The following is a 26,781-nucleotide window of genomic DNA, read 5'->3' on the forward strand; positions in this document are numbered from 1 at the left end:
ATTATGAGAGGCATAGCTATCGTACATAGTCAATGTCTTTTTCCCCTGAGTAAGGCGTCAACTACCAATTGCCATACATCAAGGCGAGAAGGGGAAAGTTTGAAGTTTATGCTCGTGCTGAAGTTATTTTTTACACAAAGAGTGGTAGGTGCCTCGAATGCGCTGCGAGGCCTGGTGGGTGAAGCAAATACAGTATGACAGTGGCGTTCAAAGTCTTTTAAACAGGCACATGAATATAATAATAACATAATAATAACAACAATTTTTATTAGTCACATGTACATCGAAACACACAGTGAAATAAGTCTTTCTCGTGGAATGTGCTGGGGGCAGCCCGCAAGTGTCGCCACGCTTCCAGCGCCAACATAGCATGCCCACAGATTCCAAGCCCGTACGGCTTTGGAGTGTGGAGCGAAACGGGAACACCCGGAGGAAACCCACGCAGTCACGAGAAGAACGTACAAACTGCTTACCGTCAGCGGCCGAAATTGAACCCGGGTCGCTGGCCCTGTAATAGCTTTACGCTAACTTCAACACTACCGTGCCATGGAGGCATCTGGATCATATGCAGGCAGATAGCTTTAGTTTAGTGTTGTATCGTGGTCGGTACCGATATCGTGGGGGGAATGGCATGTTCATGTGTTGTACTGTTCTATGTTCTTTGTTATAATATCATTACTTCATAGACTTTCATTATTTTTTGGTTTCCTCCTTCGTGCTCTACCCTGCAATGAATCTAGTTGTGATATAGAAACGGATTTATTGTTCTCCTCAATCATAACAGAATTTCATGAGCAGTTTGCATTATAAGAACAAAGCGCTAACTTCAACCCTTGCCTATCCAACCCCGTGGTGTCTATTTTATTCACTATACCTGTGGATTGGAGCCAAGAGTTGGGTGCTGGTCAGAGACCAACCAACAAGACTGCTTGACAACCGGTGATGAAAAATCATATTTTTATTCTGATTGGATGATGAACTCTCACACTGATTGCTTGTTGGTGAAGTTCCGCCTACGTGCTCAGTCGCCACTAGTGGCTGGAAAAGGCAGCACTCGGCATGTTTTTGTTTATGCTACTGAGTTTCTTGCGCGTACAAGGGGCTCTGCCCGGTAAGTCTATGATTCTCGTTGCATCTCTAGCTGTGTAAAGCGTGGCCACTGTATCTCTTTAACTCTCATATTTACTTACAACAGAAGAAACGGCCATTTATCTCACGGAGTCTTTTCCAGCTCTCCGATCAATCCAATTCCGTCACTTATTTCTGTGCAACCTGTTTCGTCTCACATGCCTACAACTACCCCAATTCTCCCACCATCCACCTACACTAGTGGTAATTGATATTGGTCATTTTATTTCGTAATCAGCACGTTTTTGTGATGTGAAAGTACTTTGCTGATTTGAACAATACTTTGTTGATTTATATGCTGTGTGTAGAAATGTCCTGATGCAGGGTTTCGACCTGAATCGTCGACAGTTACTTTCCATCCACAGATGCTGCTCGACCCGCTGAGTTCTTTCGGCAGATTGGTCACAATGTCACAAGACAAGCGAGCAGAAGTAGGCCATTCGGCCCATCGAGTCTGCTCTAAAGAAAATGGGAAAAACAAAAAAAAAGAGAAATTGGGGGGGGGGGGTGTCAAAAACACTAAGCTAACCCCAATTTCCGGCCTTATCCCCATATCCCTTGACATCCCGACTATTTAGATATATATCTATCTATCTCTTCCTTAAACACTTCCAATGATCTGGCCTCCACTGCTGTACGTGGCAAGGAATTCCACAAATTCACCACCCTATGGCTAAAGAAATTTCTCCTCATCTCTGTTTTAAACCTGTACCCTCTAATTCTAAGATTGTGCCTTCTGGTCCTGGACTCACCCACCAAGAAAACAGCTTGACCACATCTACTCTGTCCAGTCCTTTCAACATTTTAAATGTCTCTATGAGGTCCTCTCTCATTCTTCTGTACTCCAGTGAGTACAGTCCAAGAGCCGACAAACGCTCATCATATGTAAGCCCTTCTATTCCGGGAATCATCCTCGTAAATCTCCTCTGAACCCTCCCCAACATCAGCATATCCTTCATAAGGTATGTGGCCCAAAACTGTGCACAGTATTCCAAATGAGGCCTCACTAGTGCCCCGTAGAACCTCATCAACACTTCCTTACTTTTATACACTATACCTGTCGAAATGAATGCCAACATAGCATTTGTTTTCTTTACCAACGATCCGACCTGGTGCTTAACCTTTAAGGTATCCTGCACGAGTACCCCCCAAGTCCCTTTGTACTTCTGTACTTTGAATTTTCTCTCCTTCTAGATAATAATCTGCCTGTTTATTTCTGTTTCCAAAGTGTACAACTGCACATTTCTCAACATTGAAATCTCATCTGCCATTTGCTTGCCTTTTCTCCTAAACTGTCTAGGTCTCTCTGCAACCTTCCTGTCTCCTCAATACTCCCTACTCCTCCACCTATCTTGGTGTCATCCGCAAACTTAGCCACAAAACCAATTACTCCATCATCCAAATCGTTAATGTACAAGGTAAAAAGAAGCGGCCCCAACACCGACCCCTGCGGAACACCACTAGTAATCGGTAGCCAACCAGAACAAGATCCTTTTATTCCCACCCTTTGCATCCTGCCATCCAGCCAATGCTCCACCCATTCTGTTATCCTACCTGTAATCCCATGACCTCTCATCGTATTAATCAGTCTCTTATGCGGCACCTTGTAGAAGGCCTTTTGAAAGTCTAAATACAAAACTACCGCCTCTCCCTTATCTACCTTACCTGTGATTTCTTCAAAAAACTCCAATAAGTTGGTCAGGCAAGATCTTTCCTTCACAAAACCATGTTGGCTAGGACCTATCTTGCCTTGCACCTCTAGGTATTCCATAACCTCATCCTTGAGGATCGATTCCAATAACTTTCCCACCACTGACGTCAGACTACTAGGTCTGTAATTTCCTCTATGCTGCCTCCCAACTTTCTTATACAGCGGAACCACATTTGCGACCCTCCAGTCCTCCGGAACCATGCAGGAATCTATCGATTCTTGGAAAATTATCACCAATGCCTCCGCTATCTCTAAAGCCACCTCCTTCAGAACCCGGGGATGCACCTCATCCGGTCCGGGAGACTTATCAGTCTTCAGCCCATTTAATTTTCCTAGCAGCTTCTCTCTAGTAATCTTAACTGAACTCAGTTCCATTCCGTGAGACCCCTGACTAACTGGTATATTACTGATGTCCTTTACAGTGAAGACCGATGCAAAATACTCATTTAGTTCTTCTGCCCTCTCTTTATCATCCATTATAATCTCTCCCGCACCGTTATCGATAGGTCCTATATCAACCTGTGTCTCTCTTTTACTCCTTATGTATTTAAAAAAACTTAGTATCCTCTCGAATGTTATCTGCCAACTTCCTTTCATAATTCATATTTTCTTTCCTAACGACCTTCTTAGTTTCTTTCTGCAGCATTTTAAAAAGTTTCCCAGTCTTCTGTTTTCCCACTAAATTTTGCTTTCTTGTATGCCCTCCCTTTTGCTTTTATTTTAGCCTTCACCTCTCTCGTTATCCACATTTGTGCCTTTTTTTCCATTCAAAACCTTTTTTTCTTGGAATATATCTTTCCTGCATTTTCCTTATTACTTGTAGAAATTCCTTCCATTTCTACTCTGCCGTCCCTCCAGCTACCTTACTCTTCCAATCAATTTGAGCCAACTCCTCTCTCATACCACTGTAATTTCCTTTGTTCCACTGAAATATCGATACACCAGTTATCAGCTTCTCCTTCTCAAATTTGAAACTGAACTCAATCATATTGCGATCACTAGTTCCCAGTGGTTCCTTTACCTTTAGTTCCCTCATCACCTCTTTACAGAAATGAAATAGGAAAACAATTAATTAACGCAATAATATCAATGTTGCGATTGGTTTAATTAAAACAGATCAGATTTTTGCAGCGGCAGCACAGTACATTACAAACGTAAGTGAACATAAATTGACAGAAATTATACATAACTTACACTGCGTAAACATAAACAACAAAATACACGTAATGACACGAGTACGAGTCTGAGAGAGAGGGAAAAAGAAATGCAGTCCAAGTAGTGTTCATGATTTTCATGTCTGTTTAATAACCCGATGGCAGTGGGGAAGAAGCCATTGTTGAACCTTGAGGTGTGTGTGTTCATGCATCTGTACCTCCTACCAGATGGCAGCGTCAAGAAGAGGGCATGGCCCGGATGATGGGGGTCCCTCATTATGGTTGTCGTCTTCCTGAGACATCGCCTCTTGTAGAAGCCCTCAATAGTGGGGAGAGCTGTACTCGTGATGGAACTGGCTGAGTCCATCACACTCTGGAACTTCTTGCGTTCCAGTGCATTGGAGTTTCCTTACCAGTCTGTGACGCAACAGTCAGAATGCTTTCCATTGCATATCTGAAGAAGGAAAAAGTGATAGAAATTTTGGCACGCCTTATGGTGGATAAATCCGTAGGGCCTGATGGGATCTATCCAAAGATGCGAAAAGAAGCAAGGGACGGATTGCTGGGGTTCTGATAGAGATTTATACATCTTTGTTGACTGCAGGCGAGGAACCGCGACACAAGAAGATAGCTAATGCTATCTCCTTGTTCATAAAGGACACTCGGGAGAGCCAGGAAATTATAAGCCGGTGAGCCCTGAACCAGTGGTAGAGAGGTTGGGAGAGAATTTGTATTTACCTGGCAAGGCAGAGACTGATTAGAGGGAGCCTGTATGGTTTTGTACAAGGGATATCGTGTCTCACAAATCTGTTGGAGGCTTTTGATAAAGTAACAAAAATGATGAAGGCAAAGCTGTTGAACTGGGTTACATGAAATTTAGTAAAACGCTTGTCAAGATCCCGCATGGTCCACAACGTTAAGGCACGGGGAATCTGAGGTGTTTTGGCAAAGTGGATCCAACATTACTTTCGTCACAGGAGGTAGACGGTGGTGATGGATGTTTTGTTTTCCAACTGGAAGTCCGTAACCAGTGGTGTGACACAGGAATTGGTGCTGGGATCATTGGTTGTTTGTAATATATATCCTTGGATGAGAATATTGATCATCTGCTCAGTGAGTTTGCACACAACGTGAACATTGGCGCAGTTGTTGGTAGTGAAGAAGGTTGTCTCAGGATACAGTGGGACATAGAACAGCTGAAAATTGGGAAGAACTGTAGCAGATGGAATTTAATCCAGACACGTGTGAGGTCATGCACTTTGGAACGTCAAATTCGGGCAAATGGCATCGACCTTCGGAACATTAAAATGCAGAGGGACCTTGTGGTGCAAGTCGGTAGCTCCCTGCAGGGGACAGCACAGGTGGATAGGTTAGTGAGGAAAGCATTTGGTCTGCTTGCCTTCATAGGTCGAGACATCAATTATAAGAAAAGGGATGTTATGTTGCAGTTGTACAAGTACGTTGACTGGGTCACACTTGGGATATTGTGTACATTTCTGATCGCCACACTAGAGGAAGGACATAGTAGCTTTCGAAAGAAGGCAGAAAAACATCAGCAGGATGTTGCCTGGAATGACAGGATGTGGTTATAAGGAAAAATACCATAAACACTTACCAAAAAATCATTTCATTCCTCGATTTCTCATTATAAATTCCTCAGTCTCATCTTCAAATGAATCAATGTTTACTATAGATGACAGCACTTCCCCTGAAACTGTCGGAGTGCCCTACTACTTTCTCCTGCAACCTTAGGAAGTGCAACGTCCCTACACCTCCTCCCTCACCACCATACAGATGCCACAATGAGGCCAAACGCAAACCAATGGAACAGCACCTCATATTACACTTAGGGTGCCTACAACACAATAGAACACAGAATAGAGAATAGTACAGCACAGTAACAGGGTCTTCGGTCCATGATGTCAATATCGACTATGATGCCAATTTATACTGCACATCAACAAGTATATGGTCCACATCCCTCTTTTTCCTCTCTACTCCATTTCCTGCCGAAATGTCTCTTAAACTTTGCCATCCTATCTGCTTCCGATGCTTTCACTGGCAGCGCATTCCAGGGAGCTACTGCTCCCTGTGTTTTAATAAAAACTTGTGACGTCAATCTCCATTAAATTTTCCTCTTCTCACTCTAAACTTATGCTCTCCAGCTCTTGATATTTCCACCATGGGATAAATACTCTGTCTGTCCACCCTGTTTAGGCCTCCCATAATTTTATATACTTCTATTAGTTTTACCTTCAGCCTGAAACACTGCAGATGAAAAATATCCAAGTTTTTCCAGCTTCTCCTTATATGTTATACTCTCTAATCCAGGCAACATTCTGGTGAGCCTCTTCGTCACCCTCTCCAAAACTTCCACATTCCTCCTGCAATACAGTGATGAAAACTGCACATAATACTCCGAATTGGCCTCACCAAAGTTTATACAGCTGCAGCATGACTTCCTGACTTGTATACCTAACGGGGCGTTAGGTATACAAGTCAAGAAGTCATGCTTGACTGATGAAGACAAGTATGCCGTATACCTTCTCTGCCACCCTATTTTCCTGTGTTATCGCTTTCAGGGCCCTGTGGACTTGTACCACAATATCCCTCTGTACTTAGTACTTCAAAGGGTACTTCCACTGACTGTATACTTCCCTCTTGCATTTGAGTTCTGAAAATGCAACATCTCACACTTATCCGAATTAAGTTCGATCTGCTATTTCTCTGCCCATATTTCCAACTGATTTATAACTTGCGGTATTGTTTAACAACCTTTCTCATTATCCATAACTCTGCCATTTTTTGTGTCGTATGCAAACATTAACCAACCCATCTATATTTTCATCCAAATATCACAAATAACCGAAACACCCAGCGCTGACCCCTGCGGAGCACAGACCTGCAGTCAGAATAACACATATTCACACCACGATCTGCCTTCTATGGCCAAACCAATTTTGAATCCAATCCACATCACCGTGGATTTCATGTGCCGTAATCTTTTGGATCAGCCTATCCTGATGGACATTGTTGGATGCTTTACTAAGGTCGATGTCTACACGATCCACTACCCTCCTCTCAATCATCTTCGTCACTTTCTCAGAACACTCAATCAAGTTTGTAAGCCATGAACTTTCCCACATAAAGCGACGCTGTCTCTACCCAACAAATCTATCCTTTTCCAGATGTGAGTAGATCCTATCCCTAAGAATCATTTCCAGTGATCTCCCTACCACTGATGTAAGGCTCACCAGGCTGTAAATTCCTGATTTGTCCCCATTGACCTTCTTAACCAAAGCACCAGCATTGGCTGTTCTCCAGTCCACTGTGGCTTCGCCTATGGCTAAAGAGGATCCAAAGATCTCTGTCAAAGGCCCAGAAATCCCCTCTCTTACCTCTCCCAATAATGTGAGAGATCCCATCTGGCCTTGGGGACCTATCTACATTAATGTTCTTCAAGAGACCCAACACCACATCCTTCTTTATATCAGCACGCCCTAGAATGTCCCTGATCTCACTTTCCTCCATGTCCTTCTCCATGGTCAATACAGCTGCAAAGTACACATTTAACCTAACCTACGTCCTCTGGCTCCAGGAATAAATCTCGTGCTTTGATCTTGAGTGTTCCCACCCTCTCCCTATTTACTCTCTTGTGTGTTCGTATAAAATGCCTTGGGATTTTTTTTTCATCTTCCTTTCCAGTTACATTTCATGTCCACTTTTAGCCCTCCCGATTCGCTGTTTAATTAATTTCCAGCTTCCATTGTATTCCTCAAGGGCCTTATCCCAATTCAGCTTCCTAACCCTTACACACGCTCACGCAAAAGAACAACCTACCGTAGGACTGCAGTGGATCAGGCAGCATCTGTGGAAGCAGAAGTATACTTGACGTTTCGGCTCGAGACCTTGCGGTAGGATGGAGAGTGTGGAGAGGAGATAGTCAGTATAAGGAAGAAAGGGGGAGGGCTGAGGCAGGAGCTGGCAAGCGATGGTCGGATCTAGATGATAGGCAGATAGAGGTAAGTGGAAAGAGGAAAGGTGGAGATAGCCACAGAGGCTGAGAGGTGATGTGGAGAAAACAAAAGGCTGCAAATTATGGAATTTGACAAGAAAGTAAGGCGATGAATAGCAGTTGATAAGGGAGGGATGATAGGCTGATGGGAACTGGTGACGGGGGGGGGGAGAAGAAATTTGGTGAGAGGAAGCTGGGGGTAATTTAAATAGAAGAAGGGCGAGAGTACGTGAGTGGAGCAGAAATAGAGAGAAGGAAACAAGTGGTGCAGGATACCTGAAATTGGAAAATTCAATGGTTAATACCACTGGGTCGGAGACCACCCTGGCAGAATATGAGGTGCTGTTCCTCGAGCTTGTGTTTGGCCTCAGCCTGGCAGTGCAGAAGGCCGATGAGGGTAGGAATGGGGAGTGGAGATGAAACGGCTTGCAAACGGGAGTTTCAGATGGGCATTGCCGACAGAGCGCAGGTGCTCCACAGAGCGGTCGATTAGTCTGCGCTTGGTCTTGCTAATGTAGAGGGCACATCGCGAGCATTGAATGCACTAAGGTTTGGAATAGATGCATGTAAATCTCTGCCTCATCTGGAAGGGATGTTTATGTCTCTTGATGGTGGTGAGGGTGGAGGTGAAATGACAGGTGTTGAACATTGTACAGTTGCATGGGGAAGTGTTAGGGGAGGGATGAGTGTTCTAGGGAGTCACGCAGAGAGTGGTCCCCGCTGAAAGCACAAAGTAATGCAAAGGGGAAGATTGCTGGTGGACTCATGTAGCAGCTGGCCGAAGTGATGAAGGATGATGTGCTGGATGCGGAGGGTGATAGGATAAAAGGTAAGGAAAAAAGGTAAGTGTTAATTGTGGAAAAGAGAGGAGAGAGCAGAAGTGCGGGAAATTGAGTAGATGTAGGTGAGTGCTCCGTCAAGCACGCAAGATGGGAAGATACATTTTTTCAAAAAGGAGGGCTTTTTTGATATTCTGGAATGGAAAGCCACATCCTGAGAACAGATGTGGCAGACATGGAGGCACCGAGAAAGGTATGGTATCCTTACAAAAGACAGGATGGGAGGAAGTGTGGTTGAGGCAACAGTGTGTGTCTATGGGTTCATAGTAAATGTTAGTTGGTAGTTTGTCTCTTGAGGTGGAGACAGCGATCCAAAAAGCAGAGAGGTATCAGAAATGGACCTCGTGAATTTGAAGGCTGGGTGGACGTTAGTAGCAAAGTTCGTCAAACCGATGAGTTCTGCACAGGTTCAGGAGACAGCACTGATGCAATCGTCGACAGCGGAGAAAGAGTTGAGGAGTTGGTTTGGAACAAGGTCTGGTCCACGTGGACAAAGAAAAGGCTGACATAGCTGGGGCCCATGCATGTGTCGCCCATGATTTGTAGAAAAGGAGAGGAATTAAAAGAAAGGTTGTTCAGCGTTAGTAGATGTTCTGCCTTGTGAAGGAGAGTGTTAGTAGAGGAGAACTGGTTCGGCCTGTATTGCAGAAAGAAATGGTGGGCCTGGCTCCATCTGTCCAAATACAATATGATGTAACTTACAGAACTTTACAGCATGGAAAAAGGCCCTTCAGATGTCTGAGTTCATGCTGACCATTAAGCACCCATTTACACTAATCCTACCAATAAAAAAATTCTCTCCATATTCTCCCCATATTCCCATCAACGACCTCCAGATGTTACCACTCGCCTACAGGCTAGGGGCAATTTACCGTGGCCAATTAACCAACCAAGCCACAAGTATTTGGGATGTTCTTATATTCTCTGAATATCATATTATTTTAAGCTATTTCCAGAAGTTGCTGCGAAAACATACAATTTCTTTTTTTTCTGTTTAGACTCTCACTCACTGATCTACTACTACACCCTGAACCATGGGACCTCTGATCTTCCAGAGTTTATTATCGTGGGTGTCCTGGATGGTTGTGAGATAGTGTATTATGACAAAAATATGGAAATATTAGCCCTAAGACAGGAACGGCTGGCGTCTTTTTTCCACATGACTCAAAGGGAAAGAGATACAAAATTGCAAAATGAATTACATGGAATCGTCAAAGAGGAGGTTAATGGATGGCTGCTGCAGCTGAACGAAACCGAAAGTTAGTTTATACTTTTGAATGACATTTGAGTGTGCCCCGGTCAAGACAAATAAAAATTAATAGAAAGATGCAGTTGCTGGAAATCTGAAATATAAATGAAAAATCCCATGGCAACCCTAGCCTTGCCCTACCAGAGATATTCCTTTGATCCAACCGCACCCTCCCAACTCCTCTCATTGAAATTAACTCGTTTTCCCTTCTGTTCTCTGGTTCTGACAAAATGTTTTAAACCTGAAAAGGGAACTCTGTTTCCCTTCCACATATTCTGTCGATCCTGCTGAGTGTTTTCAGCATTTTCTGCTTGCATTTGCAAATCATTGAAATTTCGTTGACTTAGCAGGTGATTATTCCCTTACATACCCATCATCTTTTCGGTTTCCTTGACTAAATTCGAAAAAAAGTCCTGTAAGATATCTAAAGGGTCATATATTCAACATTTGAACACTGAAAGTTCGCGGTTAACTCCCTTAGACAATAAATGTAAAACAAAGTGTGAAGTTCAACTATACTGCAATAGAACAGGCCCAACGCATGCCACCCATTCCCAATTCTCTTTTCCATTCTCTTCAAAGCTGAATAGGTCTGGCCCATACAACAGACAATTGCCCTGTTACCATTCATTCTGCAACCACGATGAAGCTGAATTTCACCCAACGAAGAAATTTGGTTGTCATTGACTGGAAAAAACCACTGTCAATCATTTGTGCTTTCATACGCCCATTGAGGAACACAAACTGAAAATCCACAAGAGTATGAAATAATGACAGAGTTGGATGCCCAAGTTATTGTTCTTCAGATCTAATGAAAATCGGACATAGTGTTAATTGGGAGGCTGATTTGCCACTAACTGTATTTCACATTTGTAAGACATGAAATTCACCCTGCCACTGCTGTATTCATTGAATGACCTAGGTCATGAATCATTGCATTGATTCGTTACTTCTTAACGTTGCTATTCATTATATGATCTTTAGTTGTACATTTAACAAATTATGTTTAATGAATTAATCTAACTCCGGACTAAAACTCTGCATCCAGTAGATGATACAACATATCAGAATATTATGCCATGAGCACAATTTCTATCACCTTTCTCCATCTTGGAGCAATATTATTTTTAATTAATGACAATAAGACATTTATCGAATCATTACCGTTCATTGAATCATTGGTATTAAAATATTAATTGAATTATATTGCCATTATCAAATATAGGATTTTTAAAATTTGCTTTATTCATAGTGGATATTTAATCTGCAAAATGATTATTATTTACAGCTATGAAGTCGAGCTGGTTGCTCATAATTTATCGCACACATTATAATTAATCAACGATTAATTGATTTCTTTCCTTCAGATTATCACTACATTCAAGCACAGTTTGGTTGTGAGGTGAATGATCCCAGTCCCAATAGAAGGATACTGAAGGTAGCTTTTGATGGAAGATACGCATTTAGTTTTGATGCAGACAAACTTGAGTGGACTGTACATGACCCTGTAGCTCAGTCCTCCAAAGCGAAATGGGATCAAGACGTAACAACGAATAATTATTTCAAGACTCTTCTAGCAACTCAATGTGTGGTTTTGAGAATATTATATTCAATTGTAAAGTCATACCTAACTAGAAAAGGTAAGTTCATAGCTGAGTACATTGTTTTTCGACAGTAGTCAATGAGCGGTCATGCCTGACCCGACCACAATCATTTCTAGTTCCTTCTGAGAGAGAGGAAGGTGATTCGGCCCATAGAGTCTATGCCAGCTCTCAATGTAATCCCATCAACTCATTCCACCATCTACCCTCAGGTGTCCAAGAACTCCCCCGATTCTCCGCTCAGTCACAGTATCAATTTAACAGACTGGCACATCTTTGTATGTGCGATGAAACTGAAGAACCTGGAGGGAACCCACTCACTGATAGAGAGAAGGTGCAAAATCCATATGGAAAGCAACCGATGTCCTACTTCTCCATGAACCGTGGCTTCCCTTGACCGTAGTTCACAGAGCCCCTGATTGTATCATATCTACATCAGACAGCTCTACTCTCACCTCATATCCTTTTTTCCATAATAAGGATAGGGGTCCCCTGGTCATCGCCCCCCACCCAGCCTCCACTTGCAAAATTTCCTGCCAGCTTCAACAGGATTCCGCCACTGGTCCCATTTGCCCCTCCGCTCCCCATTCAGAATTTCACAGGGGTGATTCCCTTTGCAACTCTCTGGTCTGCTCTATTATTCACATCAGTCGCTCTGCTCCTTATGGCACATGCAACAACTGTTTTACCTCTTTCCTTCCCATTATCCACAGACTCAGGCCGTCATTCCAAATGAAGCATTGATTCAACTGAACGTCTTCCAATCATGTGCGAAAGAAATTTGTACACATCTCAGCTTTAAATGACGTGCCCCCTTATCTTGTAACCTGTTCCGTCTTTCGAGAGTTACTCACAAGTGAAAATGTTACCAATTTGAAGTTTGTCTTTTTTCCCAACTTGACCCTCAATTTGTAAATTCTCAATTATAGTCAATTACATGCTGCCCAAGTGAAAACATTTTGCGTGTTGATTGTGTGGAGAGATCATGTTCTTTCTGCGCCCACGTGAGTTTCCACTGCGTGTTCTCATTTCAACTGCATTTCAAAAACAAGTGAATTGGCAGGTTACATTGTGATTGCACTTTGTTCCTCATGTAGCTGAGTGGAAGCAGAATTGGGGACTGGTTCGTTGATGGCAAAGCAAGAGAAAAAGTGAGATATCCGTAGCCAGTTACTTGATGGTCGTAGTGGACTGATGGGTCTGTTTCTGTGGCGTACGATTCTGCGTAAATTTTACTGAAGCTGAATATATCCAACTTTCTATCATGTAGTCCCCCCTGAAGTTTATGTTACCGCCCGTGCTGGTGAGCATTGGTTTCTCCACTGCAACGTGTTTGGATTTTACCCAACGGCCATCAACGTGAGCTGGTTCCGGAATGGGCACCGTGTCTCCGAGACAAAATCTACTGGGATATTACCCAATGAAGATGGAACATATCAACTGAGGTCTGTGCTTGAATTTGATCCGTTTGATGGGAAAAAGTATTCCTGTCATATTGATCACAGCAGCCTGCCGGATGGGAAGACAGTCATCTGGGGTAAGGACATAAAATATTAAATATTCATTCACATTCAAGTATGAAAACAAAGTTACTGACGTAATAAGAAGCCAATTTATCATTGTTTGTTGGTGTTTCCATTTTAATGCTCTAGACTGCATGCCATATTCCAATTCCTTTGAAATTTGCGTGTACTATGTAGCCTTCCATGTTGTTGATCAAGCTGAACAGAAACTATAACAATATACAATTCACTTCTTCTTTTGTCCATGAAATCTGCTGTCTTTTAATTCTTTATGTCCTTTCTTTACATATCATTTCCTTTCCATATAATTTACGCATCCTGCATTATATTCACAACTGCAAGATGCTGCAGTTTCTATCAATCTGAAACTGAAAGTAATATTATGAAACCTCTTCTTGAACATTTGCAGCAACTGTGCAGAAAGATATAGAGATCTTATTAGCTGTTGAGTTTGATGAGCGTTGAACGAAACGCCAGAAAAGTAACAATTTTGATGCAATGAAGTTGGTAACCAAAACGTAATAGAGAAGTAGAACAAAAGGAAAAATATTAACATCATGACTAATCACAAAGTTCAGCAGAAATCCGTATAGTGGGAAATGGGTATCACAATATGTCGGACAAAAATGGGAGGACATTAAGGTTAAAATGCTTTGGCTTCATTCCCATTTGGAAGATAAGTAAGGAAATTAACGCCGGAGTGAACCAGATGACCTACAAGACTGGAGTATAAAAGAGCAGAACAAAATCAGCATTGACATTTGCTAAGTTGAAAACACAAGCGATACCCAGTTTGACCGCAGGCGGTTTATAAGAGAAAATAAATTAGAGAGGCAAAGAATGAACATGTGAATAGATTAGCTGGAAACATAAAACATAAACATGAATTCAGAAATGTTCGATAAGATGTAAGAGGAGAGGCGAGGCTGATCAGAGGCAAACAAAATGTAAAATTAATCATGGAGGCAGAGCATATGGTGACGTACCAAGTGAATACATTACGTCAGTCGAAATTAATAAGGAAAATCACTTGCATCTACGCACAGTAAGATTAAATAGAGATTTTGCTTGGGACAGAAATTGATAATGGGTTGATACTGCAAATGCTAGCTGCACGTATAGCGAATAAACCACATGGTCTATACTTGTTATATCCGTTGTTACTTGGGGAAGCAAAGGAGGGAATTGCAGAGGCCCTAGCTGCACGCTTGCAAACAAGTAGAGATTGAGGAATGGTGCCCTGGGATTGGAAAATTATAAATGTATTTTAATAGTTCCGAAAGGTATGGAGGGAAACATACTAATGAAAGAGTAGTCAGGTTATCCTTCAGGGCGGAGGAGCTTCGCATATGTTCTAGCAACGGACGAAGAGACTGTTCGGCTCATGGGGTGTATTGTGGCTCTCGGAGCAATCCCGCAGTTCCATTCTCCAGCGACCCTTCCTATCGCACATGCCCATTAACACCTGCGCCCTCGCACTCCAATCCAACCCCGTCTGACTCTCATAAAAATGATCTACACCGGGCGATTTACAGTGATCAATTTGCCTTCCACAATATTTTCTCAAATTCTGGGCTTCGTACCTTTGGAACCCTATGAAGGCTTTGGAGAGAGTGCAGAATACTATTGCCACATTGATGCCAGGGATGAGGGACATGATTTATGTCATTGACTGGAGAAATTCTGTTTCTTCACCTTGGAAAAGAAAAGGTGCTGATTGAGTCTGCTGCAAACATTCTGTGATTATGTAAGCGATGTGTTCAATCTCTGTCATTTCCTTACTTTCTGTCACTAAATCGCACACCCCACCGCCGTAAAATGAAGGCCGACACACCATACACCTTCTCAACAATTCTATCAACCTGCACGGCAACTTTGATGGATCTATGAACGAAGACCCCAAGATCACACTGTTCTTCCACACTGCTAAGAGTCCTGCCATTTACTTTGTAGTCTGCCTTCAAATTCGATCTCTAAAGTGAATCACTTAACACAACTCGGAGTTGAACTTCATCTGCCAATTTTCAGCCCAGCTGTGCATCCTACGAATGTCCTTTTGTAACCTACAGCAAAATTCTACACCATCTACAACACCATCAACCTTCGTGTCATCTGCAAACTTACCAACCCACATTCCACATCCTTAACCAAGTCATTTATAAATATCACAAAGAGTAGGGATACTAGAAAAGATCCCGCGGAACACCGCTGGTCACCGACCTCCAGGCAGAATACTCTCCATCTATAACTACCCTCTGTCTTCTGTGGGCGAACCAATTCTGAATCTACACAGCCAAGGTTCCCTGGATCCCATGCCTCCTGACTTTCTGAATGTGCCTTCCACGAGGAACCTTATCAAGCACCTTACTAAAATCCATGTACACCACACCCAGTGCTCTACCTTCATGAAGGTGCTTTATCACATTATCAAAGACTTCAATCAGGATTGTGAGGCACTACCTGCCCCTAAAAAAACCATGACGACTGTCCTTAATCAGTCCATGCTTATCCAAATGCTCATAAATATGTCTCTACGAATCTACGAATCTCCTCCAGTAATTTGCCCACCACTGAAGTAAGACTCACTGGTCTGTAATTCCCAGGGTTATTGTCGCCATCCAATCATCAAACACAACTCCAGTGACAAGTGAAGACGCAAAGATCATCGTCAAAGGCGTAGCAATCCCTTCCCTCGTTTCCTGTAATAACTTTGGATATATACCGTCCGCCCCCGGTGACTTATCTATCCTAATGTTTTTCAAAAGTTCCTTTATGTTCACGTCGACATGCTCTAGTGTATCAGCCTGTTGTACGCCATCTTCTCAAGTATCAAAGTCTCTCTCACTGGTGAATACTAAAGCAAAGTATTCGTTAAGGACTTCCCCAACCACTTCCGACTCCAGGCACATGTTTCCACTTATCCCTCATCGGTCCTACCCTCACTCTAGTCATCCCCCCTATTCTTCACATACGTGTCGAAAACATTGGTGTTTTCCTAAATCCTTCTCGCCAAGGCCTTGTCATGCCTCCTTCTAGATCTCCTAAGTTCATTTTTAAGTTGCCTCCTGGCTACCTTGTAACACTTCAGAGCCCAGTCTGATCCTTGCTTTCTAAACCTTTGGTAAGCTTCTTTCTTCCTCTTGACAAGATATTCTACATCTCGTGTCAACCGCAGTTCCTTCACTCTATCATCATTACCCTGCATCCATGGGACAAACCTCTCCAGACCCCCATGAAGTGCTCCCAAAACAACCTTCATATTTCCTTTGTGCACTTCCCCAAGAACATCTGTTCCCAATTTACGGTCCCAAGTTCCTGCCTAATAGCATTATAATTCCCCCTCCTCCATTAAATACTTTCTTATATCGTCTTCTCCTATCCCTCTCCAAGGCTATGGTAAAGGTCAAGGAGTTATGAGTTCTATCTCCAAAATGATCTCCTACTGCGAGATCTGAAACCTGATCAGGCTCATTGCTTGGTACCAGGTCTAGTATGGCCCATCCTCTAGTCGGCCTGTCCACATACTGTGTTATGATTCCTTCCTGGACACACCTAACAAACTTTGCCCCATCTATTCCCTTTGCAAGGAGGTTCCAAACAATATGAGGGAAGTTGAAACCAACCATGACAACACCCCTGTTATTTTTGCACCTTTCCAAACTCTGCCATCCGATCTGCTCCTCAGTGTCTCTGCTGCTATTAGGGGGTCTTTATAATACTCCCAGTAGAGTGATTGCTCCCGTCCCTTTTCTGACATCCACCCACACTGACTCAGTAAACTATCCCTAAAGGGCGTCCTCGCTTTCTACAGCTATGACACTCTCCCTGATCATTAAAGCCACACCCCAACTCTTTTACTTTTGGCCCTGTCCCTTTTGACACATCTAAACCCTGGAATATCCAGCAGCTATTCCTGCCGTTGTGACAGCCAAGTCTCTGTAATGGTCACAACGTCGTAGTTCCATGCTCTGAGTTCATCACCCTTGTTCCTGATACTTCTCGCATTAGAGTAGACACACTTCAGTCTATCCAACTGACTGAAATTTTGCCCTTTCAACTGCCTATCCTTCCTCACAGTCTTTGTACACGCTGCATGCACTTGTACACCAAAAGCACCAGACTCTAACCCATCACTCGTGTTCCCACCCCCTGCCAAATTAATGGAAACCCTCCCCATAAGCTCTAGCAGACCTGTCCGCAAGAACATTCGTCCCCCTCCAGTTCAAGAGTAACCCATCCCTCTTGTACAGGTCATACCTTCCCCAGAAGAGATCCCAGTGATCACAAATCTGAAACCCTGCCTCTGCCCCTGCACCAACTCCTCAGGAACGCAGTCATTTGCCAAATCAACCTATTCTTACCCTCACTGGCGCGTGGCACAGGTAGCAATGCAGATGAATGCCCTTGTGGTCCTGCTTTTCAGCTTCCTAACTAGCTCCTTATAGTACCTCTACAGGACCTCATCTCTTTCCCTACCTATGTCATTGATGCTAATATGTTCTACTAATTATGGTTGTTCGCCCCACCCCACTCAGAATGCTGTGAACCCGATCCGAGATGTCCCTGACCCTGGCACCCGGGAGGCTAACATACCATCCTGGAGTTTCTTTCACGTCCACAGATTTTCCTGTCTATCCCCGCTACTATCACCGCTGGTCACCTCTTCTCCCCCCTTACCTTCTGCGCCACACAACCAGGCTCAGTTCCAGAGGCCTGGTCACTGCGGCTTTCCCCTGATTGTTTGTACCCACCCCAACTGTATCCAAAGCGGAATATCAGGGGATCGGCCACAGGGGTACTCTGCACTACCTGACTGTTCTTCTTCCTTCTCCTGACATTGACGCAGCTACCTGCCTCTTGCAGCTCAGGAGTGACTGCTTCCCTGTAGCTCTTAACTATGAACTCCTCGTTCTCTCATTGGAGCCGAAGTTCGTCCAGCTACAGCTCTAGTTCCCTAACACGGTCTGTAAGCAGCTGCAGCTTGATGCACCTCGTGCAGATATAGCTATCAGGGAGACTGGATGTCTCCCAGGACACCCACATCTCACAGGATGAACACAACACTGACCATGGAGCCATTCTAACTACTCTAGCCAGGCACTGAAAGAACATTCGAAGAAAGAAAGAAACTTACTGGAGACGTACCTTAACCTCCACCTCCACTCACCAAAGCTTCTTGATCCAAAGCTCAGAGTATCTTTTTTTTAAATATTGCTAGTTTATCCCCATAAAATGATTTTGTTGAGAATTATTAAATGCTTTACGAAATATAAATCACGATAGCTTGACATTTTACAGAATTTCCCCAGTGTCCACTTTAGCCAAATCTGCTTTCATACCAGAGTAAATACCTCTTACTTTAACAGAGCTGGTTGAGACTAATATTTCTCTCAAAAATTAAAGTGAATTTCTATCTGTTGATCACTATTGTTTACCATATCATCCTTGAGTATGAATTCATTGAGCATGTTTTACCATAAAATTAAATTATTTGGCTTCCTGATTGGTTGTTTGAAAAGGCCTTCAGTAAACAATCTTCGAGAGGGATGGTAACCTTTGGTAAAATAATGCATTGTATACATTGTTTTTCAAGGGAATGCTGCATATTAGCAACAACATATCATTTTTCATACCTTGAGCAGTACCATATGTACAATTGTATTATTTTTCAGAAGGAAACCGGAAGAATGACAAGCACGTAGTACTGATTGCTGTGCTTGTACCGATAACGCTGGTCATTACCTTGGCAGTAATTATTTGGTGGAGAAAGTACAGGTGAGGAAAGTGAGATAATGATGATGGACTCTTTTAAGTAAAATTATTTCACTTGAAGAAAATGATGGTTGTCAAGCAGGATAAGGGAGCAGGTGCTGAGACCATGGTAGGGAAATGCCCTGACACCTCACTGTTGTTAAACAGTCCTTGTACAGTTTTTACACATTACTAATAATTAGACATTTAAAAACTGTCCAAGCAGGTTTATAAAAGTTAAAAAGAATCACAATTATTAAAATAAATATAATAAATTCACTTGAAACACAGCTTAGAAATTATTTTACAACTTAGGTAAAAAAGAACAGTAAAGAATGGTATTTAATCTCCCACTGTTCACTATCCGTATTCATGATTGGGCAGGGAGCAGGAACTTCTTCTTTCGATATTTGCGGATTAGAAACTTTTTAAAAGCTACTATAGCCTCTTTTCCGACACCTTAGAAAACTGAAATTACGGAAAAATATTTCGGTTCTAATCCTTGTCACAAGGGCTTGATAGCAATAATTTATGATTTAATTATGAAAATTCGTTCTGAACCACTGGACAAAGTTAAGAATGAATGGGAAAGTGAACTCCAAACATCTATACATACAGAGACTTGGAAGAAAATTCTTCATTTAGTTAATACATCTTCAATGTGTGCCAGACATTCTTTGATACATTTTAAGGTAGTTCGCAGGACCCATATGTCAAAAGATAAGCTAGCTTGTTTTTATCAACATATAAATCCTATATGTGACAGATGTAAATCGAATGTGGCTTCTTTGACACATATGCTTTGGTCCTGTCCTCTTTTGGAAAAATATTAGAAAGATATTTTTAACATTATTTCAGATGTATTGATGATTGATTTACAACCTCATCCTATCACTGCAATTTTTGGAACACTAAGGATAGAGTCTGGCCGTCTATCAGTCTCCCCTAACCGTATGATTGCTTTTGTTACCTTAATGGCCAAACGATTCATTTTGCTTAAATGGAAGGATCCAATACCCTCTACTACTTTTCAATGGTTCTCTCAAACTAGATCATGTTTAAACTTGGAAAAAAATTAGGAGTGGTACAGTTGATAGTTTGGAGTCCATTTATTCAATACTTTCAGATGATATTGATCCCCTTGTAATAATCTTTCAACTTAGAGGAATGGAATTGACGACATAAGATTGCTCTGTTTCTACTGAGAAATTTTAGACCAGTTTGTTTTTTCTGTTTGTTTTTTTTTGAGTTGTTTTTTCCTTAGCTTAGTTTGGTTTGATATACTGTTTATAAATTTGCTTATTGTTTCGGGGATTTTTTTTCTTTCTTTCATATTTTCTTTCTTTTCTTTCTTTTATATTTTATAATAAATCTTCTTTCCTTTCTTTTATATTATATTCATTCACTAAGAGATCGTTGGACCTACAGGTTTTTATATACTTTATTGCTTTTTATGATTATCTATGCCATGATTGTTCTCCCGATCTCTTTGTATTAAATGTACAAACATTGATATTATATATTAAGCTGTATTAATTTGAAAAATAAAGCGAGGAGGAAGTTTAACAGTTCGAAGTTACCGATTTCAAAGTTGCTGATGGCCAAAATCCAAGCGTGAGTTTGAGCAGTGAAGAAAATGCCAAGAGGTTTCTCATGAGCAAGCCCAGTGAATGGGAAAAACGTGACAGGTGGGCCGCATAGTGGACAAAGAGCAGCACAGAGCCAAATACTTGCGTTCAATCTTGACCTCGAGTGTTGTCGGTGTAGAGTTTGCGCGTTTTCTTCTGGGCGCCACGGCTTCCTCTCACATCCCAAAGAGAAGGGGAATGATAGATTATTAGTCTACTGTAAGTTGCCAACATCTCAGGGCACCTATCCTGGCGTGCCAGCGTCTCTACTTTCTCAGAAGTTTTAAGGTGATTCGGCACGTCATCGTAGACTCTAACTTCTACGGATGTATAGTAGAAATCATTAGGATTGGTTGCATTACACCCTGGCATGGAATCTCCAATGCACAGGAATTCAAGAGGCTTCAGACAGCGATGTGCCCATCCAATCCCAGCACAGGAGCAGCTCTATCCACCATCGAGAATATCTACAAGAGGCGATGTATTAGAAAGGCGACATCTATCATCAAGGACCCCCACCATCCCGGCTATATTCTCTCTCGATGTTGCTATCAGGCAGGATCTACAGGAGCCTGAAGACCCACACCTCCAGTTTCAAGACATTTTCTTCCCCAATGCTATCAGGTTCTTGTACCGATCTGAAAAATCTTAGCTTTACCTCTGACTGCACTGGGAAAATTAGTACAAGGTATTTGCACATGAGGAGAGTAAGGCCAGTATTAGTGGGTTATATTGTATGATCTCATAGACTGTGGCAACTTTGATAGGGAACAAGATAATAACAAGATTATGAGAACATCAGCAGGTTAGGTTCCAATCAGAGAGACTCTGCACCCAGCTCGCATTGCTGTTAGAACAGCTGTGAGGACTGTTCTGAGGATGATGTTGCTCCAGATCATCATGAAAATGAAATCAAAATCTTGTTAATTTATGGATGACACCCGTTTCGAGTAGCTGATTCAAGAAGCACCTTACGGATAAGAATGTAAGAAGGAGAAGCACGAGTCGCCATTTGGGTCCTTGTGTCTGATCTTCCATTCAACAAGAACATGGCTGATCTTTTGAACGAATGCCATACTGACACTAAATCCCCTCATATCGAGAAATCTATTGATCCCTATGTTGAAGATACTCAGCCTCCACAACACTCGACTGCAGTATATACCAAACATTCTTCGCCTTCTCGTTAATAAGTTTGTTTGTGTCTCGTTCAAGACAACCCTGAAAGGGGCAATATCATCTTTGTGGCTAACGTGTCAAGCCCCATTAGAATTTTACATGTTTCTGTGAGACCATCTCCCATCTCCGCCAAATACCGAGAGCATAGAGCGTAAATTGGCAGACCATGTCCCTGTATTCAATGGCAGACTTTTGACACGCTGTAGCTGCTATTATATGACTGTCTGAAACTAATCTTATCCCCATCAATTTTTGTAACAGTACAATAGAGCCATGATCCGTAATTTGTTATTAATTATGATACATTATATTGAGAAGGAAGCATTCTTGATAAAATCATTTCTTACCAACATTATCATTGATAAGACTAAGTGCTCTCCCTGAGCACAAAGAATTTTAGAGCAAGGCCCGAACGTGACATATGGAGTGGATTCTGAAATGCCGAATATTAACAATGCTTGTAAAAGTGGAAATTTTCCTTGCAAATTTGTCACGTCACTGCGAAGTATTCTGTTATTCGGGAATGCACGCAAGTTTTCTTCATACCCATCATCTATTTAACTGATTGGAGTCTGATAAATATGAACTGGTCTTGAAAACATATTACACCTCATTAACTCTGGAGGAAGACGGTGAGAAACAAATCGTGCTTTATTCAGCTGCAGCTCATAGTTCAGGTATGACCTTCCTCTTAATCTGTCCAACTTGGACGAATTTAAGATGCTAATGAAAGATCTGTCACCTTAGTTGCAGAATTATAGACCTAGAATTGGCCGATTCATTGTACACAGTGGGAAATGAAACAGAGGTAAACGTGGCATTTTGTGTTACTGACTGAAATTATTTTGGACCTAGTTAAGTAATCCATGATACAGCTCTCCTGCCACTGGTACCTCCCAAACGTGTTCATTGCAGCTTGGCCGGAAGCCGTATCATATAGTTTGGGCTGGCACAGACTTGAGTATTTCTTCTCTGATAACCCGGCATTCAATTGTTCATGAATACTGTTGGCTCGGTATCTGACTGAGTCACTAGTACAGAATGTGACCGGTGATTCCAGAGTGCGTGGACATTTCTCGCTATCTTTAAATTCATAATTTCTTGCCTGTGATCATTTTGCTATTTGTAGGATTGAAATCTATAGGACAAATTTTGGCAAGGAATCGGTTGTCACTTTTCACCTGAGCGTGTGAGTTCATTAGGTTTAATGTTCCATTATGAAGTTTGAAAGGGAAGGGCCCTGCAGAATTTAGAGTGTGAATTGCAAAGCTCATGGTATTGCCTGAAACATCTTTGAATGAACTGGAAATTTCCGACTTTGGTTATACAATATAAACAAAACAGGATGATCGAAATGGCAGGGCGTATGAAGAAGAGCATATTCATTGAAATGTTAGGCATGCTGAATTCCATAGGGCTTGGCTTTCAATGTGCACTATTTCGTTCTCACAACACAATGTTCCCAGGAACAGTTGGTTTCATCCGTCCGAGGACTTGCTTGTACAGAATCCGCACTTGCATTTTCCAGCACCAAGAGCAGAACAACGGCGTTTTTTACCTTCTAAATCTAAAATGGAATAACAACTCTCGATATCAATGACATGCACATTTGGTAGGGTCTAGCTGACAGGTACATTAACTTAATATCACTGAGACTTAGCCGATTAATCCAATGGAAGCCGTGACGTTGCCATTAGGACAAAGGCACGGCACGGTAATGTAGCGGATGGCGTAACATTATTACAGAGCCAGCGACACGGGTTCAATTCCGGTCACTGTCTGCAAGGAGCTTTACGTTCTTCCCGTGTCAGTGTGGGTTTGCTCCGGTTTCCACCTGTATTCCAAAGACGTACGGGTTAGGAAGTTCTGGGCAAGCTATTTTGGCGACATTAACGGACTGCCCCCAGAACACGCAACGCAAAAAGATGAATTTCAGCTATGTGTGTTCGACGTACATGTGAATAATACAGATAACTTGTCTTATTGTCTGAGGAAAGGAGAAGAGAAAATGCTTTCCAATTAAATTGCGGAAAATTGGCTTTGTGCTCGGCCATATTAAATCATCTGGTTTACTTTGTTCATGTTATTGTACAACATTTATAACCATATCTCTCAAGTTTAAATAAACCTCTTAGCATTTTACCTATGCACAGTAATCAAGACGGCAGCAGCGGTTTAGTTTCCAAACAATTTATTTCCGCAATATTAATGTACGGAAAAGAGATATCCATACGAGTGTTATGTGGGACGAATGACCAGGAGAAGAGAATTAAAAAAAGTCACTGCTTTCCGAGTTCTCTGCGATGCTCTGTCAATTCTGGGTTGTCTAACATTCGTTTTCACTCCTCAGATAATCATACTATAAGAAGAACGGGATCGGGAGATTCGAACAAGCCACTGAATAAGAGATGTTATGGATGTGAGATGAAATACAGGGACTGAAACCGATGGAATGAGTTAAATACATGGCAAATTTCTTTAATTGATTCTGTTCTGCACTTTTACCAAAAAGACACCGATCATGGCTGATCTCTCTCAGGCCTAAACTCATCTTCTGTGCCAATCCCACACCGTCCTCAGTATCTTCCTTTTTCAAAAAAAAAAATCCCATTCCGCTTTTAAGTACCTCCAGTAATTTCGTCTCCTTTGGCGTAGAGACGTCGAGATTCACTATCATCTGCGTGAAGAAATTCAAATGCATCTCAGTCTTAAATGACTGTTCCCTTATCTTGTAAAGGCGTCCCCACGTTGGAGACATCCCACGAGTGCAAACATTTCAACATCTACAGTCATGCCCCCCCCCCAGTCTAAATGAGATCAATCCCACATTCTTCTCAAATCCAAAGATTACAGAGTCAATTTCTATTGTCAATCATGGTGGCTCAATCCATTATTCTAGGAATCTCTCCGGTACCAGCATATGCTTGCTTAAGTGGATCAAAACTATACACGGAACTTCAGATGTGCTTTTACTAATATCTTGTACAGTTGTTACAATACCAACTTTTGTTTGAACTTCCAAGTCCTTAGCAACACAGGCTAATATGCTTTTTTTAAATTAGAACTATGTGTTGCAACTACACGCTAAGCTTTTTGTGATTCAAGTACATGGACACTTGGATCCCTTACAGTCCACTCATTTACAGTCCCTCTCCATTTAGATAATAGTTTGCCTTTGGATTCCTCTTTCCAAAGTCCGCGACCTCATTTTTGTTCGACATTAAACTCCATTTTCAAATGTATGCCCATCCGATGTACCTATACTTTATTGTGGCCCATATCTCCCATATCAATATACCGATTAAAATTTGTTGTTTTTCCCCCCTCATTTATAGATAAATTGAGACGTTGCGATTTTGCTAACAACAATGGTGGACAAAAACAAGATTCTGGAAGAGCTCAATAGGTCAGGCATCGTCTCTGGAGGCAAAGGATGTTAGCTGTCGTTGTTGGTCGGATCCCTGCATCAGGACGAAGGAAAGATTGCCACTACGAGGGTGGGCAAGGTTCTGGACGGTGATAGGGGAGGGGATGTACGGAAGACAGATAAAACTGGGAAAGGAAGGGAAAGGCTAATATTCGGAGAAGAATTATCTCCAATATTATTACACCTATCACCTCCCAGCCTCTGTCCCACCTTCTCCCTGTGCTGCGATATACTGGCAAACTTTCCTCTTCCCTTTTAATTGCCATTCAGGATCTCGACCTGAAACGTCCACTTGCACGTTTTGTCTCCAAAGATGCTGCTCGCTCCGCTGAGTTATTCCGGTGTCCTTTTTTTTGCTTCAGATTTCAGCAACTGCAATCTCTCTCGTTTTTATAACAAACAAATCGCAGTTAATCAGTGACTCTGCCAAATAACGTTATTATAGATTACTTGTATTCGATGATGGAGAAAGGTCGTGAGTTTTTGTACTTTATGCATTAATAATGGAAATAAATCATCATCCACAAGAATATTAAATTATCGATGTGACGATCAGTACAGCGATCAACTTCATTTCCTTGGGCATTTCTGGTCACAGTTGCTGCTCCAGAGATACTCCTGATCATTTCTACCTGTAGAATGTGCCTTACGATTGGAGATTTGAGCATTAGAATTTTGAAAATAAAGAAGGAAGGCATTACATTTTAGTGCACACATGGAAATGTACATTATATTATTAGTGGCTTGATTTCACATTGTAGAGGCAAGATACGTCGTCAACTAAAACCTGGAGCTCAAAAATAAATTAAGTTTGGATGTTTCTTCCTCCGTTTCTTTGCAAAAGCATCAATCACAGTTATCTCAGCCCGAAAAGTCTACTGTTCATTTCCCTCCATAGATGTTGCCTGACCTGCTGGGTTCCTCCAGTATTTTGTGTTCGTTGCTTCTGAGTTACAGCATCTGCTGTCTCCCTTGTGGCTCTATCTTGTATCAATGTTGCTTTCTTTATTTTTTGGAGAAACAGATGGATGGGCAGTCAAATGTACACAACATACAAGATAAAATAATAGAGTAGAAACATGCTAATCTAGCTAACCTGTCTATGCTAGCACCGATCCTCCAATGAAACCACTTCCCATTCTCCGTCATTTATTTCTGTTAGAATAACCCGCTGATCCCATATATCTCATATGCTTGTTCAGTCTTCTCGTAAAAGCAACTCCTTGATTTGGTTCCCATGTCTTCACTGGTTTCTGCTCGTCTTCCTACGTAGTTACGGTGTCCTCCACAAACAGATTCATAGATTCATATAGTTGTGCCGAACGCACATAGGCCTTCTGCCCACGTTGTCCATGCCAACCAAGATGCCTATCTAAGCTAATCCCATTTGACTGTGATTGGACTATATCTCTCTTAGTATTTCCTATCCATGTAACTGGCCAAATGTTTTTCAAACGTTGTAATGATACCGCATTCAGCATCTTCCCTGCCAACTCGTTCCCTTAAATCCATCATGGTCTCCATGAAACAAATCCTCTCAGATTCCCCTTAAATCTTTCCCCTCTCGCCTTAAATC

The 26,781-nt window shown here is 42.0% G+C and overlaps 1 protein-coding gene across 1 annotated transcript; it reads left to right on the plus strand.

Moving 5' to 3' along the window:
* Positions 1 to 1,046: 1,046 nt before the first annotated feature.
* Positions 1,047 to 25,900, plus strand: LOC127586032 (class I histocompatibility antigen, F10 alpha chain-like). Its single transcript, XM_052043802.1, has 6 exons — positions 1,047 to 1,111; positions 9,846 to 10,106; positions 11,464 to 11,736; positions 12,968 to 13,234; positions 18,893 to 18,995; positions 24,129 to 25,900. Exons 1-6 carry the CDS (start codon positions 1,060 to 1,062, stop codon positions 24,130 to 24,132), a joined length of 960 nt encoding a protein of 319 aa, XP_051899762.1. The 5' UTR covers positions 1,047 to 1,059; the 3' UTR covers positions 24,133 to 25,900.
* The last annotated feature ends 881 nt before the right edge of the window (positions 25,901 to 26,781 follow it).

The sequence above is a fragment of the Pristis pectinata genome, chromosome 34, assembly GCF_009764475.1.
Source record: "Pristis pectinata isolate sPriPec2 chromosome 34, sPriPec2.1.pri, whole genome shotgun sequence".
Classification (NCBI taxonomy): domain Eukaryota; kingdom Metazoa; phylum Chordata; class Chondrichthyes; order Rhinopristiformes; family Pristidae; genus Pristis; species Pristis pectinata.

Excerpts from the sequence above, each read along its gene's own strand:
- LOC127586032 (XM_052043802.1), top strand. The coding sequence starts at position 1,060 with ATGTTTTTGTTTATGCTACTGAGTTTCTTGCGCGTACAAGGGGCTCTG. Across the intron at positions 1,112-9,845 it reads CGTACAAGGGGCTCTGCCCG|ACTCTCACTCACTGATCTAC; the intron begins GTAAGTCTATGA and ends TTTTCTGTTTAG. Across the intron at positions 13,235-18,892 it reads TGGGAAGACAGTCATCTGGG|AAGGAAACCGGAAGAATGAC; the intron begins GTAAGGACATAA and ends ATTATTTTTCAG.